General features: G+C 43.2%; 1 protein-coding gene across 2 annotated transcripts in view; it reads right to left on the bottom strand.

Moving 5' to 3' along the window:
• Positions 1-22827, bottom strand: part of LOC109887876 (neprilysin-like) — an 85715-nt gene that overhangs the window by 51669 nt on the left and 11219 nt on the right. For both annotated transcript variants that reach the window (XM_031796908.1, XM_031796909.1), the window contains exons 3-4: positions 4909-4944; positions 4491-4652 (exon numbers count right to left, since the gene is read on the bottom strand). In XM_031796908.1, the coding sequence (XP_031652768.1) occupies positions 4491-4652; positions 4909-4944 (198 nt within the window). The remainder of the gene's footprint in view (positions 1-4490; positions 4653-4908; positions 4945-22827) is intronic.

Below are 22827 nucleotides of genomic sequence, written 5' to 3'. Positions count from 1 at the left end.
TATAACAGACAAGAGAGGAGGAGAAGAGGTGGAGGAGAAGAGGTGGAGGAGAAGAGGTGGAGAGACAGAATGAAAGATAAAGGGGTGATCCAGAGAGTGATTGAGGGGATAGAAAGTGGAAGAGGGAGAGAAAGTGAGGGAGAGGTCGACTGTAAAAGAAGCTAAAATAGAGGACTTAGAGAGTCTTTCATATTTCCATCCATATACATCTGTCTACCATTATTCAGACTCATCTTGGATGAAGAATATCTAGGATTTTCATCACGTGCACTGTAGGGTCTCTTTAACAGATAGGGTCTCTTTAACAGATAGGGTCTCTTTAACAGATAGAGTCTCTTTAACAGATAGAGTCTCTTTAACAGATAGAGTCTCTTTAACAGATAGAGTCTCTTTAACAGGTGGTAAATGTTCTACACTGTAGGGTCTCTTTAACAGATAGGGTCTCTTTAACAGATAGGGTCTCTTTAACAGATGGTAAATGTTCTACACTGTAGGGTCTCTTTAACAGATAGGGTCTCTTTAACAGATAGGGTCTCTTTAACAGATAGGGTCTCTTTAACAGATGGTAAATGTTCTACACTGTAGGGTCCTTTAACCTCTATAGGATGGGTGTTTGTAAACCGGGACGGTTGTTGCTAAGTTGCGCTAATGTGACAAGAATGACATTGTAAACAGCAGCCAACTTTCCGGGACATAGACATGTCTTAAATGGGCAGAAAGCTTAAATGATTTTTTATCTAACTGTAGGGTCCAATTAGCAGTAGCTATTACAGTGAAACAATACCATGCTCTGGTTTGATGGCATGATAAAAACAACTTTAATCACGGCATCCGGTTTGATACATTTGAAGGTAAATAATTTACTTACATTCAGTAATCTTACTCTGATTTGTCATCCTGAGGGTCCCAGAGATAAAATGTTGCATAGTTTTGTTTGATAAAATCCATTTTTATGTTAAAATGTAGGAATTGGGGACTAAAGTTTGACCCCAATGTTGTATCTGGCTCCACACCCACCATGTCCGACCATCTAGATATCTGAAGGTTATTGTATAAACTAATGATCCATCATGTATGACATTTCTGGGTGAGTGTAAACTAAAAAAATGCATTACCATAACATTTGTGTATGTTCTCTATAGTTGAAAATGTATCAATTGACCAATTCAGCACATTTGGGCAAACTCCTGGTAGACTTGACACAAAATATTGTGCAGTAATGTAATTCTTCACTGGATCAGTCTGAAACTTTACACACAAACTGCTACCATCTGGTGGCCAAAATCTAAATTACACCTAGACTCCTATCTGAAAGTATGACATTTCTCTTGCATTTCAAAGATGATAGAAAAATATTTTTAAAAGCATGTTTTAATCTTTGTATTATCTCTTACCAGATCTAATGTGTTATATTCTCATAAATAAATTTCACATTTCCAGAAACTTCAATGTGTTTCCTTTCAAATGGTATCAATAATATGCATATCCTTTCTTCAGGTCCTGAGTTACAGGTAGTCAGATTTGGGTATGTCATTTTAGGCGAAAATGTTTTAAAAAAGGGTACGATCCTTATTAACAGACCATAAATGTCAGACAACCCCCTCTGCCCTTCCACTTGGTCAACCTGCTCAGGATTCCTCTGGCCTTCTCAAAAATCTGCAGCAGGTAACGTGGAACATGTAACTCACAACTGATACACACACACACACACACACACACACACACACACACACACACACACACACACACACACACACACACACACACACACACACACACACACACACACACACACACACACACACACACACACCTCACAGCCCCCACCTCCCAGGTCTAAGGGGGACCCTTCCTGTAAATCCACTGTCAAGATGGAGCTAACAAGATGCTCATTCCTAGTCAATCAATCAATCAAATGTATTTATATAGCCCTTCTTACATCAGCTGATGTCACAAAGTGCTGTGCAGAAACTCAGCCTAAAACCCCAAACAGCAAGCAATGCAGGTGTAGAAGCACGGTGGCTAGGAAAAAACTCCCTAGAAAGGCCAGAACCTAGGAAGAAACCTAGAGAGGAACCAGGCTATGAGGGGTGGCCAGTCCTCTTCTGGCTGTGCCGGGTGGAGATTATAACAGAACATGGCCAAGATGTTCAAATGTTCATAAATGACTGGCAGGGTCAAATAATAATAATCACAGTGGTTGTAGAGGGTGGAACAGGTCAGCACCTCAGGAGTAAATGTCAGTTGGCTTTTCATAGCCGATCATTCAGAGTATCTCTACCGCACCTGCTGTCTCTAGAGAGTTGAAAACAGCAGGTCTGGGACAAGGTAGCACGTCCGGTGAACAGGTCAGGGTTCCATAGACGCAGGCAGAACAGTTGAACCTGGAGCAGCAGCGCGACCAGGTGGACTGGGGACAGCAAGGAGACAGCTAGTCAGATGGCCAGACCCACATTCGCTTCAGACTCATCTCCTTAGCAGATGTTAAAGGCATCCAACTATTCTAATCAGATCGTGCTTGTCCTCTATGCACCTTTGAAAGGAAATGTTCCTGCGTTGGCGGAGACCGCAATCATGGTAAAACGCTGTAGATAGATGCCCCCATTAACAACAGTACCTATTCCAAGAGTCTGTCTTTTCCTGAAAGAGAAGCTGCTTAAACTCCAGTATATCCTCCAACCACACCAAACCTAGCCCTCACTCCCACCTCCCTGGACAACAGATCCAATACCTAGCCCTCACTCCCACCTCCCTGGACAACAGATCCAATACCTAGCCCTCACTCCCACCTCCCTGGACAACAGATCCAAACCTAGCCCTCACTCCCACCTCCCTGGACAACAGATCCAAAACCTAGCCCCCTCTCACTCCCATCTCCCTGGACAACAGATCCAAAACCTAGCCCTCACTCCCACCTCCCTGGACAACAGATCCCAACCTAGCCCTCACTCCCACCTCCCTGGACAACAGATCCAAAACCTAGCCCTCACTCCCACCTCCCTGGACAACAGATCCAAACCTAGCCCTCACTCCCACCTCCCTGGACAACAGATCCAATACCTAGCCCTCACTCCCACCTCCCTGGACAACAGATCCAATACCTAGCCCTCACTCCCACCTCCCTGGACAACAGATCCAATACCTAGCCCTCACTCCCACCTCCCTGGACAACAGATCCAAACCTAGCCCTCACTCCCACCTCCCTGGACAACAGATCCAAAACCTAGCCCCCTCTCACTCCCATCTCCCTGGACAACAGATCCAAAACCTAGCCCCCTCTCTCACTCCCATCTCCCTGGACAACAGATCCAAAACCTAGCCCCCTCTCACTCCCATCTTCCTGGACAACAGATCCAAACCTAGCCCTCACTCCCATCTCCCTGGACAACAGATCCAAAACCTAGCCCCCTCTCACTCCCATCTCCTTGGACAACAGATCCAAACCTAGCCCTCACTCCCACCTCCCTGGACAACAGATCCAAACCTAGCCCTCACTCCCACCTCCCTGGACAACAGATCCCAACCTAGCCCTCACTCCCACCTCCCTGGACAACAGATCCAAAACCTAGCCCTCACTCCCACCTCCCTGGACAACAGATCCAAAACCTAGCCCTCACTCCCATCTCCCTGGACAACAGATCCAAACCTAGCCCTCACTCCCATCTCCCTGGACAACAGATCCAAACCTAGCCCTCACTCCCACCTCCCTGGACAACAGATCCAAACCTAGCCCTCACTCCCACCTCCCTGGACAACAGATCCAAACCTAGCCCTCACTCCCACCTCCCTGGACAACAGATCCAAACCTAGCCCTCACTCCCACCTCCCTGGACAACAGATCCAAACCTAGCCCTCACTCCCACCTCCCTGGACAACAGATCCAAACCTAGCCCTCACTCCCACCTCCCTGGACAACAGATCCAAACCTAGCCCTCACTCCCACCTCCCTGAACAACAGATCCAAACCTAGCCCTCACTCCCACCTCCCTGGACAACAGATCCAAACCTAGCCCTCACTCCCATCTCCCTGGACAACAGATCCAAACCTAGCCCTCACTCCCACCTCCCTGGACAACAGATCCAAACCTAGCCCTCACTCCCACCTCCCTGAACAACAGATCCAAACCTAGCCCTCACTCCCACCTCCCTGGACAACAGATCCAAACCTAGCCCTCACTCCCACCTCCCTGGACAACAGATCCAAACCTAGCCCTCACTCCCACCTCCCTGGACAACAGATCCAATACCTAGCCCTCACTCCCACCTCCCTGAACAACAGAGCCAAACCTAGCCCTCACTCCCACCTCCCTGGACAACAGATCCAACAGATCCAAACCTAGCCCTCACTCCCATCTCCCTGGACAACAGATCCAAACCTAGCCCTCACTCCCACCACCCTGGCAAACTCACTGGATCCAAACTATGCCACAAAACGTCTCTAACCAGGACACACAAATTCTGCTTCCTAGCCGTGTGTGTGTGTCTCTAACCTTTGAGGACCACCTCCAGTTCGTCTCGTAGGATGTCGAAGGTGCTGTATCGGGAGCTGGTCTCTGGGATGACGTTCTTCTTCAACCAGCCTCCACAGGCATACTGGTAGAAGTTGTCACACGGGTCCACATTGGCATCCATGTTCTCTAACAGGCGAGATGCTGCACACAGACAAACACAGCTCATATTCTACCTCTGTGTGTGTGTGTGTGTGTGTGTGTGTGTGTGTGTGTGTGTGTGTGTGTGTGTGTGTGTGTGTGTGTATGTGTGTGTGTGTGTATGTGTGTGTGTGTATGTGTATGTGTATGTGTATGTGTATGTGTATGTGTGTGTCTGTGTCTGTGTGTGTGTGTGTGTGTGTGTGTCTGTGTGTGTGTGTCTGTGTGTGTGTGTGTGTGTGTGTGTGTTTGTATTTACCTGACTGAGTGCAGTCCGCCGTGGTGCAGACACCATCTAAAAAGGGGAAAACAACATAAATCAGACGGGTTATTCATCAATACCAACTTAAAGAATAACTTTATATTTTTTTACAAACAATTTTTTAAATGTAATAGGCATGTTATAGAAGGTTCCAGATTCTTTGTTGTCCGGTCTAGCAGCAGGCTACACAGAGAACAGCTGGATCGGGAAAACAGCTCAAATCGCACAAAATGGAATTTAACGTTACAGATGAAGTTCGGAATGACTCAATTTCAATGTACAACATCTAAAGACCTGGATCACTATACTGAGACCTGGATCACTATACTGAGACCTGGATCACTATACTGAGACCTGGATCACTATACTGAGACCAGTATCACTATACTGAGACCAGTATCACTATACTGAGACCTGGATCACTATACTGAGACCTGGATCACTATACTGAGACCTGGATCATTATACTGAGACCTGGATCACTATACTGAGACCTGGATCACTATACTGAGACCAGTATCACTATACTGAGACCAGTATCACTATACTGAGACCTGGATCACTATACTGAGACCTGGATCACTATACTAAGACCTGGATCACTATACTGAGACCTGGATCACTATACTGAGACCTGGATCATTATACTGAGACCTGGATCACTATACTGAGACCTGGATCACTATACTGAGACCAGTATCACTATACTGAGACCTGGATCACTATACTGAGACCAGTATCACTATACTGAGACCAGTATCACTATACTGAGACCTGGATCACTATACTGAGACCTGGATCACTATACTGAGACCTGGATCACTATACTGAGACCTGGATCACTATACTGAGACCTGGATCACTATACTGAGACCTGGATCACTATACTGAGACCTGGATCATTATACTGAGACCTGGATCACTATACTGAGACCTGGATCACTATACTGAGGCCTGGATCACTATACTGAGGCCTGGATCACTATACTGAGACCAGTATCACTATACTGAGACCTGGATCACTATACTGAGACCTGGATCACTATACTGAGACCTGGATCACTATACTGAGACCTGGATCATTATACTGAGACCTGGATCACTATACTGAGACCTGGATCACTATACTGAGACCTGGATCATTATACTGAGACCTGGATCACTATACTGAGACCTGGATCACTATACTGAGACCCGTATCACTCTACTGAGACCTGGATCACTCTACTGAGACCTGGATCACTCTACTGAGACCTGGATCACTATACTGAGACCCGTATCATTATACCGAGACCCGTATCACTCTACTGAGACCTGTATCACTCTACTGAGACCCGTATCAGTCTACTGAGACCCGTATCACTCTACCGAGACCTGTATCACTCTACCGAGACCCGTATGTATCACTGTACCGGGACCCGTATCACTGCACCGAGACCCGTATCACTCTACTGAGACCCGTATCACTCTACTGAGACCCGTATCACTCTACTGAGACCCGTATCACTATACTGAGACCCGTATCACTCTACTGAGACCCGTATCACTATACTGAGACCCGTATGTATCACTGTACCGGGACCCGTATCACTGCACCGAGACCCGTATCACTATACTGAGACCCGTATCCCTCTACTGACAGTGTTTCCCTTTCTAAAAGGAGGTATTTGGGTGTTTTTGGAGCATTCATACCAGAGTCCCAGTACTGCACAATGAGGATGAGGAAGTCAAATCAAATCAAATGTTATTTGTCACATACACATGTTTAGCAGATGTTATTGCGGGTGTAGCGAAATGCTTGTGTTTCTAGCTCCGACAGCGCAGTAATATCTAACAATACACACAGTTGAAGTGCGTCTAGGGTGTCAGGTAAGGTAGAGACTCCTTGACTCGTTTCTCAAAGCACTTCATGATGACAGAAGTGAGTGCTATGGGGCGATAGTCATTTAGTTCAGTTACCTTTGCTTTTTTGGGGTACAGGACCAATGGTGAACATCTTGAAGCATGTGGGGACTACAGTAAACACTCCAGCCAGCTGGTCTGCATCTGGGCCGGCAGCCTTGTGAGGGTTAACACGCTTAAATGTCTTGCTCACGTTAGCAATGGAGAAGGAGAGCCCAGAGTCCTTGGTAACGGACCGCGTCAGTTGCACTGTGTTATCCTCAAAGCAGGTGAAGAAGGTGTTTAGTTTGTCCGGAAGCAAGACGTCGGTGTCCGCGACGTGGCTGGTTTTCCCTTTGTAGTCCATAATTGTCTGGGTTTCTGTACAGCACTTTGTGACATCAGCTGATGTAAGAAGGGCTTTATAAATATAGTTGATTGATTGCTTGATTGTCTGTAGACCCTGCCCACATACGTTGTGTGTCTGAGCCATTGAATTGCGACTCCACTTTGTCTCTATACTGAGGTTACCTGTTACCTGTTGCCTGTTTGATTGCCTTATGGAGGGAATAACCTGCCTATTAGGCCATATTCCCAGTCACCTTACCACAGTTAAATTTGATGGTTCACCACTTCAAGTTTTGTGCAAATGCTGCCATCTATCCATGCTTTCTGATTAGGGTAGGTTTTAATAGTCACAGTGGGTACAACATCTCCTGTACACTACCTAATGAAAATCAGTCACCGTGTCTGTGGATTCATCTATGTTGCTCTCGGAGGTCAACCCGAAACATATCCCAGTCCCCAAGATCAAAACCATCTTGAAGTGTGGATTCCAATTGGTCAGACCAGCATTGAATAGTCATTAGCACGGGTACTTCCTGTTTGAGTTTCTGCCTATAGGAAGGGAGGAGTAAAAATTGAGTCGTGATGAGATTTGCCGAAAGGGGGGGCGGGGGAGGGCCTTGTAGGCATCCTGAAAGTTGGAGTAGCAGGGGTCAAGTGTTTTACCAGAGCGTGTACCACAGTCTTGTAGAACCACATGTATTGGTAGAACTTCAGTAGCGTTGTCCTCAAATGTACTTTGTTAAAATCCCCAGCTACAATAAATGCGGCACACAGGATATGAGGTTTCCAGTAACCTTTCGGTTACTGGCCCAATGCTCTAATCACTAGGCTACCTGCCGCTCTACTACAGAACGTACATATGCACATCTCCGTGAACTGACTGAAATGTTTGACTTGGTTGAATGAACATTTGGCTCCTGAGAGCACTTGATAGTTTATTTGTAAGTCATTGCTGCCAATGACTGGAACGAACTACAAAAATCTCTGAAACTGGAAACACTTATCTCCCTCACTAGCTTTAAGCACCAACTGTCAGAGCAGCTCACAGATTACTGCACCTGAACATAGCACACCTATACCTATTATACCTGGTTAAATAAAGGTGATCTGGCCTACCTGGTTAAATAAAGGTGATCTGGCCTACCTGGTTAAATAAAGGTGATCTGGCCTACCTGGTTAAATAAAGGTGATCTGGCCTACCTGGTTAAATAAAGGTGAAATAAAATAAATCAAATAAAAAAGGAATGTTTGGCATAATCTCTGTCCTTGTTGATCTCGCAGGTTGGGGAAACCCTACAATAGATGACACAGTAACAACTAACGGATAAACAAGCAACACATCCTTCTCGATCCCTTCATCCCTTCCCATATCTCTAGACCTCATCTCTTTCATTTTGTCTGCTAATATGCTAATGTTGATCATGATTATCAATTCAAATTGAACACAAATAAGTAGATGTTTTGAACATGAATGAAATGTTGTGTGGGCTCCAGACTTGGGGTAAACATTTACTTTTTCAGGCTGTTTTCTGTCAGACTCAATTCAGATATTTTTCACTAATTGGTCTTTTGACTAATCAGCTCTGAAAAAGATCTGATGTGAAAAGATGTGCTGTGATTAATAAAATGACCAATTAGTGTAAAACATATCAGAATCGGGCTGCCTGTGTAAAAGGTTAGTGCTATCTAGGTTCCTTCGGACATCCCTACCCTAAAGCCTAACCATACACTAAGTATTACACTAAGTATTTCAAATTTCAACTTCAATGGGGTAGAGACGTCCCAAGGAGCCCTGATAGCAAGGACCCTATGTAAAACACAAACAATGTTGTGGCTTAGTGTTTTAATTGCCACAAAGTTGTCACCCCACACAAACACAGTCACTGTGCGGTTCACGTGATGTAATAAAACAAGCAGCCAGGAGATGGCGGGTCAATTACAAAGCGTATACAATAACATTATGCAGCCGTTCCCAAATTAAGATTCGCGACCCCATGTGGGGTCGTTAGTGTAATATGAAAATGGGGTCATAAGAGAATTTCCAAAATCCCCCCCAAAATAATATACATATATATAATATATATATATATATATATAAATACATTATAATATCGTCTTTGTACCTCAAAATCAATATAATGTGGTTAACCTTAAAAAAAGTAAATGATAATAATTCAAATATAAACTATAAAATTCAACAAGAAAGCTCCCTTAGATTGTGGGAAAAGGCTGCACTTGACCGTGGCACCTGAAACATTCCCCCAGTGAAGGACGAGGCCTGCTACACTATGAAACCACACACTGTTGAATCATTCCTACAGTGAAGGACGAGGCCTGCTACACTATGAAACCACACACTGTTGAATCATTCCCACAGTGAAGGACTAGGCCTGCTACACTATGAAACCACACACTGTTGAATCATTCCCACAGTGAAGGACTAGGCCTGCTACACTATGAAACCACACACTGTTGAATCATTCCCACAGTGAAGGACGAGGCCTGCTACACTATGAAACCACACACTGTTGAATCATTCCCACAGTGAAGGACTAGGCCTGCTACACTATGAAACCACACACTGTTGAATCATTCCCACAGTGAAGGACGAGGCCTGCTACACTATGAAACCACACACTGTTGAATCATTCCCACAGTGAAGGACTAGGCCTGCTACACTATGAAACCACACACTGTTGAATCATTCCCACAGTGAAGGACTAGGCCTGCTACACTATGAAACCACACACTGTTGAATCATTCCCCCAGTGAAGGACTAGGCCTGCTACACTATGAAACCACACACTGTTGAATCATTCCCCCAGTGAAGGACTAGGCCTGCTACACTATGAAACCACACACTGTTGAATCATTCCCCCAGTGAAGGACTAGGCCTGCTACACTATGAAACCACACACTGTTGAATCATTCCCACAGTGAAGGACGAGGCCTGCTACACTATGAAACCACACACTGTTGAATCATTCCCACAGTGAAGGACTAGGCCTGCTACACTATGAAACCACACACTGTTGAATCATTCCCACAGTGAAGGACGAGGCCTGCTACACTATGAAACCACACACTGTTGAATCATTCCCACAGTGAAGGACTAGGCCTGCTACACTATGAAACCACACACTGTTGAATCATTCCCACAGTGAAGGACTAGGCCTGCTACACTATGAAACCACACACTGTTGAATCATTCCCACAGTGAAGGACTAGGCCTGCTACACTATGAAACCACACACTGTTGAATCATTCCCCCAGTGAAGGACTAGGCCTGCTACACTATGAAACCACACACTGTTGAATCATTCCCCCAGTGAAGGACTAGGCCTACTACACTATGAAACCACACACTGTTGAATCATTCCCCCAGTGAAGGACTAGGCCTGCACCACTATGAAACCACACACTATTGCAGAGACTTTGATATTACCGGCTGCAATTTATTTGGTGAAAACGATGTGTGCGGATGCAGAGGCACAGAAACTCACATCAAAACCTTTCTCAGATTACACTGTTAAACAAAGAATGTATGCTATTGCTAGCAATCAAGAGGAAACTCTGACTGAATGACTCAAAAACTCCCCAGTTTGTGCTCTCCAAATGGACATTATATATGAGGGCTGAGATTCCCATGCATTGACTTTTGTTTGCTACATGTCGGGGGATGCTATTCACGAGGACAAATTCTTCTGTCTTACAAATCCCGAGCGTAAAACGGCACAGGGGATGTTCAGTATGCTGCATGGCTGTATAGACGAAAAACAGATTCCATATGGGGTCGAATGGTCGGCTTTTGCACAGATGGGGTTCCATCTATGGCGGGACGGCGAGCAGGCCTCTACACTCTACCCTCTGCCATATGGACACATTGTATGATACACCCACTGAGCTAGAATGGATACACCTGGCGGCAAAAGAGCTGAGAGCAGAACTCAGAGATATACTGCAGCAGGTAACTTTGACTCCTGTTCACAAAACTATGAGGAGATGAGGGATCAGAGCATGACAATGTACGATTTCACACCGAGGCTTGGTGGTTATCGAGGGGGAGTGTTGAAAAGATGTTTTGCATTTATTTATTAACCTTTATTTAACTAGGCAAGTCAGTTAAGAACACATTCTTATTTTCAAGGACGGCCTAGGAACTGCCCCTGCCTGTTCAGGGGCAGAACGACAGATTTGTACCTTGTCAGCTTGGGGGTTTGAACTTGCAATCTTCCGGTTATTAGTCCAACACTCTAACCACTAGGCTACCCTGCCGCCCCAATAAGAGAGCGGAACAAGACTTGGTTGACTTTCTGTGTCAGAAAATGTGTCTCCTTGCCTGTGTAACAGACATATTTGGCAAACCAAATTAACCGAACGCAAGCATGCAGGGGAAATACAAAAACCTTCTATAGATGAGTGACCGAATCAGTGGATTCAGAGGAAAGAATTCTTATTGGAGAGTCTTTCAAAAGCCAACCATGCCAACCATGCCAACCATGCCACCCATCCCACGGCTGTGTGTACTTCTAACAGAACACAGGATCTGTGTCCCACACGAGTGATGACTGCTCACCTCTGATGGGTTCTGAGTTCTAAAACTTGAAAATATGAAGTATCCTTAACCATATCACTGAGGGAGAGAGGGGAATGTAGAACGTTTACATTCTGTCAGAATATGTTATCGTTGGACATCAGGGATCCTATGAGTTAGGAATTTGGGGCCGAGGTCAGGTCAGATGAAGTGAGGAAGAACAGATATCAGGTTCTGGATAGTGTTGTGTCTTTACTATCGATTAAATAATATGACATGCTATTTTATAAAATCAATTCTCTGTAATTAATATTACCTTTACTGATTAAACTAATCAAGTAAATGTAATTAACTAGGAAGCCGGGGCAACACCGAAGAATGTTTATAGAGCTGTTGTCTTCCGAATAAACTCTTAAAGATTTGGTCATCTTTTATATCAATAGCAGTCAATTATTAATCGTCACCTTATTCATTTGAACATCATAAAATTGTTGGTTATCTTCACGAACCCTGGCTAACAAGTTGAATCAGCAATACCATTTTTTTTATTTATTATTTATTTACTAAATACCTAAATAGTCACACAGAATTACATATACACAGGAAGGATCATACATTGATTACTAATCATGTCCTAAAAGAAAACATCCCTAGCAGACGAAACCGATATGACGGCTGGTTACACAAAGAAAGGGGGTTGGGTTTGAATGAAAGAGCAGGAAGACTGAGGAACAAAAGAATTGTATGCATTCTAAATAACCTCCCATTCGGAAAAGGAAAATAATAAATATATTTACTCTGAGTTGGGTTTCGATAGATTGATCGAAGATGGAAGGCTGGGTTGCCCAGCAGAAACTCCCTTGTCCTTTGAAGAATATTTCTGGGCGGATACGTTGTAGTCTTTTGTCGTGTGGTAGAACGGATACGTTGTAGTACCCTGTCTTTCTGAAGAGATTGTCCGTCCTTTCCTAGCCCACGTTTACAGCTGCTGCTGATAACTCAACATCTAGGATGTATCACTTCTTAAGTGAATAAGAGTTCAAAGTTCATACCAAGTTGCCATGCTACAAGCTCATGCTATATTCTGGCTGGTATCGGCGAAATTCATCCTTCCAGCGTGGCGATCGTCACATCCACCTTGAAATTCGCCCTTTTATAAGTATGGACATCAGTCCTCACGTCATTGAGAACACAATGTTGATTTTGTGATTTTGCCATTCAACCATTCGCAACCAGAGCTCATGCTGAGGTTGGCTTCGCCGTGAATTGGGTCACGGGGGCTTTTATAGAAATGTAGAAAAGGGGTTGGTTCATCATTTCATCATGCATACAATTCTGTATTTACGATAGCATAGCTTCATAAGGTCCGATAGAGACCCAATGCTTTTGTTCCTCAGTCTTCCTAAGCAAACAGCTGGAGGCAGGGCTTTGTCCTATAGAGCTCCATTTTTATGGAACGGTCTGCCTACCCATGTCAGAGACGCAAATTCGGTCTCAACCTTTAAGTCTTTACTGAAGACTCATCTCTTCAGTGGGTCATATGATTGAGTGTAGTCTGGCCCAGGAGTGGGAAGGTGAACGGAAAGGCTCTGGAGAAACGAACCGCCCTTGCTGTCTCTGCCTGGCCGGTTCCCCTCTTTCCACTGGGATTCTCTGCCTCTAACCCTATTACAGGGGCTGAGTCACTGGCTTACTGGGGCCCTCTCATGCCGTCCCTGGAAGGGGTGCGTCACCTGAGTGGGTTGATTCACTGATGTGGTCATCCTGTCTGGGTTGGCGCCCCCCCTTGGGTTGTGCCATGGCGGAGATCTTTGTGGGCTATACTCGGCCCTGTCTCAGGATGGTAAGTTGGTGGTTGAAGATATCCCTCTAGTGGTGTGGGGGCTGTGCTTTGGCAAAGTGGGTGGGGTTATATCCTTCCTGTTTGGCCCTGTCCGGGGGTGTCCTCGGATGGGTCCACAGTGTCTCCTGACCCCTCCTGTCTCAGCCTCCAGTATTTATGCTGCAGTAGTTTATGTGTCAGGGGGCTAGGGTCAGTTTGTTATATCTGGAGTACTTCTCCTGTCCTATTCGGTGTCCTATGTGAATCTAAGTGTGCGTTCTCTAATTCTCTCCTTCTCTCTCTCGGAGGACCTGAGCCCTAGGACCATGCCCCAGGATTACCTGACATGATGACTCCTTGCTGTCCCCAGTCCACCTGGCCGTGCTGCTGCTCCAGTTTCAACTGACCTGAGCCCTAGGACCATGCCCCAGGACTACCTGACATGATGACTCCTTGCTGTCCCCAGTCCATCTGACTGTGCTGCTGCTCCAGTTTCAACTGTTCTGCCTTATTATTATACGACCATGCTGGTCATTTATGAACATTTGAACATCTTGGCCATGTTCTGTTATAATCTCCACCCGGCACAGCCAGAAGAGGACTGGCCACCCCACATAGCCTGGTTCCTCTCTAGGTTTCATCCTAGGTTTTGGCCTTTCTAGGGAGTTTTTCTTAGCCACCGTGCTTCTACACCTGCATTGCTTGCTGTTTGGGGTTTTAGGCTGAGTTTCTGTACAGCACTTTGAGATATCAGCAGATGTACGAAGGGCTATATAAATACATTTTATTTTATTTTATTTGATGAGGTGTGCACTGTCGACCACGCCCCCTGACTTTGAGAAGCTCCGACACGACATGCATCAAGCCACACCCATCTCATTAGTGGTGGTAAGGTAAGAGGCATTATGTCAGACTAATTTGCAATTGACTGTCATAGCCCCACATTAAAAATATGTGATGATGAGTTGAGAAGACAGAAATACTGTTAGAATGTTTTGCCATAGGCCCAAAGAAAAAAGTTAATTACATAATTTTTTCTCACATGGTTGGGGTCATCGAGAGCTTTCAGATATCAAAATGGGGTCGTAGGCCAAAATAGTTTGGGAACCCATGCCATAACGAGAGGCAAACACACACACACACAAACACACACAGTGACACACATTCACAAACACACACACACAGTGACACACATTCACAAACACACACACACAGTGACACACATACACAAACACACATACACAAACACACACACACACACACACACACACACACACACACACACACACACACACACACAGTGACACACATACACATACACATACACAAACACACACACACAGTGACACACACACACACACACAAACACACACAGTGACACACATACACAAACACACAGTGACACACATACACTGTGACACACATACACAAACAGTGGGGCGCAGAGGCTCCAGTTGCAAACTGTTGCTCCCTGTTGCATCCAGCCTGCTGTGACTGTTTAGAGATCTATCCACTATAATAGGCAGGGGAAATGGTTTTTCAGGACTTCTGGTGGTAGAAATGTACACAATTGTTACCTGGAGAAAAATGGGGGGGGGGGTAATGCTTCTTCATTTCAGTATGGGAGTGGGTTTAGTGGGGGGGGGGGGTTGTCCAGAGGAGGGTCATGTCATTTGTAATTGATTAACAAACCTAATGCAATGTAAATCCTCATCCCATACAGTTTAAGTCGGAAGTTTACATACACCTTAGCCAAATACATTTAAACTCAGTTTCACGATTCCTGACATTTAATCCTGGGTAAAAATTCCCTGTCTTAGGTCAGTTAGGATCACCACTTTATTTTAACAATGTAAAATGTCAGAATAATAGTAGAGAACAATTTATTTATTTCATCACATTCCCAGTGGGTCCGAAGTTTACATACATTCAATCAGTATTTGGTAGAATTGCCTTTAAATTGTTTAACTTGGGTCAAACATTTTGGGGAGCCTTACACAAGTTTCCCACAATAAGTTGGGTGAATTTTGGCACATACCTCCTGATGTAACGGAGTCAGGTTTTAGGCCTCCTTGCTCGCACACGCCTTTTCAGTTCTGCCCACAAATGTTCTATAGGATTGAGGTCAGGGTTCTGTGATGGCCACTCCAATACCTTGACTTTGTTGTCCTTAAGCCATTTTTCCACAACTTTGGAAATATGCTCGGGGTCATTGTCCATTTGGTAGACCCATTTCCGACCAGCTTTAACTTCCTGACTGATGACTTGAGATGTTGCTTCATGTATCCACGTCATTTTCCCCCTCATGATGCCACCTACTTTGTGAAGTGCACCAGTCCCTCCTGCAGCAAAGCACCCCCACGACATGATGCTGCCACCCCTGTGCTTCACGTTTGGGATGGTGTTCTTCAGCTTGCAAGCCTCCCCCTTTTCCTCCAAACATAACGATGGTCATTATAGCCAAACAGGTCTATTTTTGTTTCATCAGACCAGAGGACATTTCTCCAAAAAGTACAATCTTTCTCCCCATGTGCAGTTCCAAACCATAGTCTGGCTTTTTTTAATGGTGGTTTTGGAGCAGTGGCTTCTTCCTTGCTGAGCGGCCTTTCATGTTATGTTGATAAAGGACTCGTTTTACTGTGGATATAGATACTTTTGTACCTGTTTCCGCCAGCATCTTCACAAGTTCCTTTGCTGTTGTTCTGGGAGTGATTTGCACTTTTCGCACCAAAGTACGTTCATCTCTAGGAAACAGAACACATCTCCTTCCTGAGCGGTACGACGGCTGCATGGTCCCATGGTATTTATACTTGCGTGCTATTGTTGGTACAGATTAATGTGGTACCGTCAAGCATTTGGAAATTTCTCCCTGTGACGAACCAGACTTGTAGAGGTCTACAATGTTTTTTCTGAGGTCTTGGCTGATTTCTTTTGATTTTCCCATAATTCCAAGCAAAGAGGCACTGAGTTTGAAGGTAGGCCTTGAAATACATCCACAGGTACACTTCCAATTGAGTCAAATCATGTCAATTAGCCTATCAGAAGCTTCTAAAGACATGACATCATTTTCTGGAATTTTCCAAGCTGTTTAAAGGCACAGTCAACTTAGTGTATGTAAACTTCTGACCCACTGGAATTGTGATACAGTGAATTATAAGTGAAATAATCTGTCTGTAAACAATTGTTGGAAAAATTGCACAAAGTAGATGTCCTAATCAACTTGCCAAAACTATAGTTTGTGAACAAGAAATTTGTGGAGTGGTTGAAAAATGAGTTTTAATGACTCCAACCTAATTGTATGTAAACTTCCGACTTCAACTGTATATCACTCCAGTGTAAATTGCTAAATTGTAATTACTTCACCACTATTGGCCTATTTATGGCCTTACCTCCCTAATCTTACTTCATTTGCACACACTGTATATAGACTTCTACCGTATTATTGACTGTATGTTGGTTTATTCCATGTGTTACTCTGTGTTGTTTTTGTTGCACTGCTTTGCTTTATCTTGGCCAGGTCACAGTTGTAAATGAGAACGTGTTCTCAACTTGCCTACCTGGTTAAATAAAGGTGAAATAAAAATAAATAAATAAAATCTAAAAGTTATAGTTTCGGGGGTGTCAGAAATATTGAAGCTATTTTCGCAACCAAAAATGTTCATTGCAGTGCTGGTGATGGAGCAAAAGGGCTGAGTTTTGATGAATGAAGCTGTTGTGGGTGTGTCGAGGCTTGGCTCCTAACTGGCCAATCAGAACGTGCTCCATGACTAAATATGTGGTTGCTTCAAATTGCGTATGTACGGTCTTATATGTATTGCTTTGGAATCAACTCCAATTCCAATGTTAGTCCATTCTAGTTTGTTGAAGGGTTACAGAAACGAAATAACAAAATGTAGACCCATCTTTGCTATGTTAACTTGAACCTGTTTACAGTCAACAGCGTTCTAAGTAATTGCATGGCATCCATGTTGAAATATATTCATATCATTCCCACTAATATTGGGGCTATGCCTGCTGTAAATTGCAATATGGCTGAGCATGGACATGCCAAACGATGTCAATAAGCATGATACATTTCAATATCGATATAGGCCTAAAAATAATGTGAATAATTACAATCAAATTCTAAACAAAACGAATCAATAACTGTTATGATTTACACACATCCAAACGTTTCACAGTAGCTGGACTAAGATCCAAAATAAAGCGAAAGGGAAGATTGTCCACTCACCGTTTATACTACTCCCAAATACAATGTTTTATATGTGTATTGGAACCATCATTCAGATCGCATTCTCAATCAAACCAGAACAGTGTGAATCATTATAATACATTTGGTTTGAATGAAATTCTATGTCAACAACAACAACAACAATAAATACATGTAAAATGCAATGATATCATAATATCGTCAGGATAAAAAAATGAATGCTGTTGAACCAGCCCTGACCTCGGGTCGGGTAAGGGTAGCCTACTGGGGGATTTGGCTTTTACAAATGTGAAACGGGAAAGAAGCAATTGTTAAATGAAAGTAACTTCTAAATACAGGTTTACCGGTATTCGTCAAGGTTCTCATCTCTCGCTTCATGGTGGGCATGGAAACATGTCGCCTACATCATGAATGGTGTATTACGCACGTCCAAAGCATGGCTAGAATAATGTAGGCCAAGCTACAATACATAGATACAAATGGAATGTCAGCTCACGGTTTTGCTCCTCTCAAACTTGATCTTTTAATAAAGCTTTGGAGATTAATATTTATTTCCAAGCGGTCTCGTGAGCCAAACCCTTTATTAATAGTCTTGATTAGCCTGGTCAGGACAAAAAGAAAACAGCCTTCATTAAGCGAAGGGAAGGCTATGCTTGGTTTAAAAAAGAAAATGGGGTAAAAACAATATATATTTTTTTGTTTCTAAATACAAAGTATACATGCACCAAATGCACATTACTCTTGTTCCATGTGCATATAGGCAGTGTGCGTCACGGCTGGATAGGCTGCGTTTCCGCAGTCAAAATTCATGCCTTAAAACTTCTTAAGGTATAAGGGGCAGCATTTTCACTTTTGGATAAATAGCATGCCCAATTTCAACTTCCTGCTACTCATGCCAAGAATATAAGATATGCATAGTATTAGTATATTTGGATAGAAAACACTCTGAAGTTTCTAAATCTGTTTGAATCATGTCTGTGAGTATAACAGAACTTATATAGCAGTCAAAACCCCAAGGATTAACAGTTCAGATTTGAATTTTTTTGAGATCTCTGTCTGTTCACTGAATTCTCATTGGGAAACGATATTTCTTAGGAACTTGTTTTCAGTTCCTACCGCTTCCACTGGATGTCACCAGTCTTTGGAATTTGGTTGAGGTTATTCATTTGTGCAATGAAGAAGTTCGGCCATCTAGGAACTGCATAACACTGTTGAGAGTTGTGCAAGACTTGAAAAGTAGCTTGGTTTGTTGTCTTCCTGTATTGAACACAGATAGACCCGTCTTCAATTTGATCGATTATTAACGTTTAAAAATACCTAAAGTTGTATTACAAAAGTAGTTTGAAATATTTTGGCAAAGTTTACAGGCAACTTTTGAAATATTTTGTAGTGACGTTGGGCAATTTGGAATCTGTTTTTTTCTGGATCAAACGCGCCAAATAAATGGACATTTTGGATATATATGGACGGAATTAATCGAACAAAAGGACCAATTGTGATGTTTATGGGACATATTTGAGTGCCAACAAAAGAAGCTCGTCAAAGGTAAGGCATGTTTTATATTTTATTTCTGCGTTTTGTGTAGCGCCTGCAGGGTTGAAATATGCTACCCTCTTTGTTTACTGTTGTGCTGTCATCAGATAATAGCTTCTTATGCTTTCGCCGAAAAGCTTTTTAAAAATCGGACATGTTGGCTGGATTCACAACGAGTGTAGCTTTAATTTAGTATCTTTCATGTGTGATTTAATGAAAGTTAGATTTGTATATCATTTTATTTGAATTTGCAGCGCTGCATTTTCCCGGGCTTTTGGCCATGTGGGACGCAATATAAAATAAGAAGTTTTTAAGAAGACGTTACCGTTAAAAACAGCTTTTGGTTGGTCTTAAATATCCTTAACATCGATGCATGAAAATAGCACTTTGGATCATGGTTTTAAGGTCACACCTAAAATATTTCTATCCCTCCCATCTGAGGGCAAGCGAACTGATATAAGACAGGTAAATGACCCATCTTTGAGCAAATTTTAAAATAGCAGAGCGCTGGCTTTAACAGGTCGAAATTGCATCATTGTAGCCTATCCAGTCCAAGTGCAAATAGGCACGAGAAGGCGGTCTGAGTCACCCAATGGTCAAGTCAGAGTCTGAGTGCAGTCGGACTCGAGTACTACAACACCGGGAAACAGTACTGCTGGTCAGACAGTAGTAGTCAGTAGTATAACTTTACTGAAGGAAACAGTACTGCTGGTCAGACAGTTGTAGTCAGTAGTATAATTTTACTGAAGGACACAGTACTGCTGGTCAAACAGTAGTAGTCAGTAGTATAACTTTACTGAAGGAAACAGTACTGCTGGTCAAACAGTAGTAGTCAGTAGTATAACTTTACTGAAGGAAACAGTACTGCTGGTCAGACAGTTGTAGTCAGTAGTATAATTTTACTGAAGGAAACAGTACTGCTGGTCAGACAGTAGTAGCCTCAAAGCACTTGAGAGACAGTGACCTATGGTTTTGGAAAAACCCTTTCATTCAGAGGCATCAAACATACAACCCACTGTTGTTCTATTCTCTATGTTTTTGTTCCTTTTTCACCAATAGGAACACTTTAATAGGGGGCCCAATCGGGTGGCTCGAGTCCAAAAACGAACAAACTAAAATATTTAAAAAAGTTTTTTGGGGGGTGGGGGGGGACAAAGTCACTATACTTGAATAAAATGATTAAAACCGAAAACAGTTTCTAGACTTTACTAATAATTGATAATCATTGGGACAGTCAGGGAGCATAAAAAATCCCTAAAACAATGGATATAGGATTTTTGGGCAAATTTTGATGTTTAGCTTCCTACATCGCCAAGTGAAATAATCTGATTCATAATTAGATAATATACCAGGAAAAATATTCAATATATTCTATCCCATATCATCTAAAAGTAGAATGTCATCATTTGTAACAGAGGGGGAAAAAGCACATGGCTCTCTGTTTTTACGTTTCAAAATAGCCTACAATAACATTATCACTTCTTAACAAAGACTCTTCTTTTGGGGAGGATTCTAGAAAGGATACAATATCGTTTGGTTTATTGCTTGAACAGTCGAAAGGATATTTGGTTATCAATGCAAAACAGGTTGCTTATTTAATGCCAAGCTAAACCAAGACAGCAATCTTGAAATTTAAGTGATTTTGAAGTTGATTAGATTTCCACATCAGCAAGTAAAATATTCAGATTTATAATGAAATAATATTCCCTGGCAAATATTATTCTACTTCCCAGTGTGACCTGCAACATTATCCCAGTTTGATATGCAGCTTGAATTTATTCACTCCCATATCAGCTAAAAATACAATCATATCGTGTTTTGGTCGAGGAGAAAAAGCCCATATCTCGCAGCTGTTTTTATCAATAGCCTGGAATCACTAGATTTTACTTCTTGATTCTTCTTCTTTGGGGAGAATTGTAATAAGGCTGGTGTTTGGTCTATTGTTTGAACAGTCTATAAAATAGGCTATTTTGATGCATAACATATAGCCTATAGATCATCAGATCAATGAACGATGCGAGCTTCATTGCCTACACAACACTGCCCCCCCCCTCCCTCCCCGTCCATCCGTCCGTCCGTCTGTCCGTCCGTCTATGAAAGGAATGATACGTCGCGTTATAATTTCCATGTGACACGGGAGAACGTCAAATGTGTCGGAGCACACTACAGTACAAGGAACCGTCCCTCTTGTGAGGAAAAGACACTACGCTCTGAATCGTCCATCGCCATAAGGTTTAAATTAGCATTAAGTAGACCTTCTGCCATAGAGCCTACAGTACATCAATCATAGCTCCTGGAATCTCTGATCACCAAAGGGCCATAGAGGGAAGTCGCTATGGACTGAAATTGAACTTTATACTCAGCAATAAAAACCTTTACAAACTTGGCCATTAATCAAGTCAAAATGTATTAGTCACATCTTCCCAAAGGCCCTTTCCATGCCGTGTCCCCCTGTACTGACCCTCCAAAAACAACACTCACGAGTCCTCTAGCAACCTGTTGAAAGCCCTGTTCCTTTAGTGGAGTGGGTTTCAGTTTTCAGACCACTATACACGCTTCAACGCTCCCCTTGAGCTGACAAACGTTAACGGGGGGCCAATCTGCAGTTTGAACAATAACAACGCCGGTGACCGACACTGTTTGGGTAAAAAGCTGTGGGATGGGAGCTGGAGAAATGTAACCACTCTCAGAGTTATGGATGCAATGACTGACCATCCATGGTATCAAAATTATTTTTAAACCACGTTTTGAGGCTGTTCAGTGTTTGCAATTTGAAACTGTTTAATAAAAAAAACATCTTATCTTTTGAGTTCCGATGAGGAACGACAGTTGACCTAAGCTAGTTGAGTTCCGATGAGGAACGACAGTTGACCTAAGCTATTTGAGTTCCGATGAGGAACGACAGTTGACCTAAGCTAGTTGAGTTCCGATGAGGAACGACAGTTGACTAAGCTATTTGAGTTCCGATGAGGAACGACAGTTGACTAAGCTAGTTGAGTTCCGATGAGGAACGACAGTTGACCTAAGCTATTTGAGTTCCGATGAGGAACGACAGTTGACCTAAGCTATTTGAGTTCCGATGAGGAACGACAGTTGACTAAGCTATTTGAGTTCCGATGAGGAACGACAGTTGACCTAAGCTATTTGAGTTCCGATGAGGAACGACAGTTGACCTAAGATATTTGAGTTCCGATGAGGAACGACAGTTGACCTAAGCTATTTGAGTTCCGATGAGGAACGACAGTTGACCTAAGCTAGTTGAGTTCCGATGAGGAACGACAGTTGACTAAGCTAGTTGAGTTCCGATGAGGAACGACAGTTGACCTAAGCTAGTTGAGTTCCGATGAGGAACGACAGTTGACCTAAGCTATTTGAGTTCCGATGAGGAACGACAGTTGACCTAAGCTAGTTGAGTTCCGATGAGGAACGACAGTTGACCTAAGCTATTTGAGTTCCGATGAGGAACGACATTTGACCTAAGCTATTTGAGTTCCGATGAGGAACGACAGTTGACCTAAGCTAGTTGAGTTCCGATGAGGAACGACAGTTGACTAAGCTAGTTGAGTTCCGATGAGGAACGACAGTTGA

This window comes from Oncorhynchus kisutch, linkage group LG18, assembly GCF_002021735.2.
Source record: "Oncorhynchus kisutch isolate 150728-3 linkage group LG18, Okis_V2, whole genome shotgun sequence".
Taxonomy (NCBI): Eukaryota; Metazoa; Chordata; class Actinopteri; order Salmoniformes; family Salmonidae; genus Oncorhynchus; species Oncorhynchus kisutch.
This window is presented reverse-complemented; position numbering and strand designations above follow the sequence as displayed.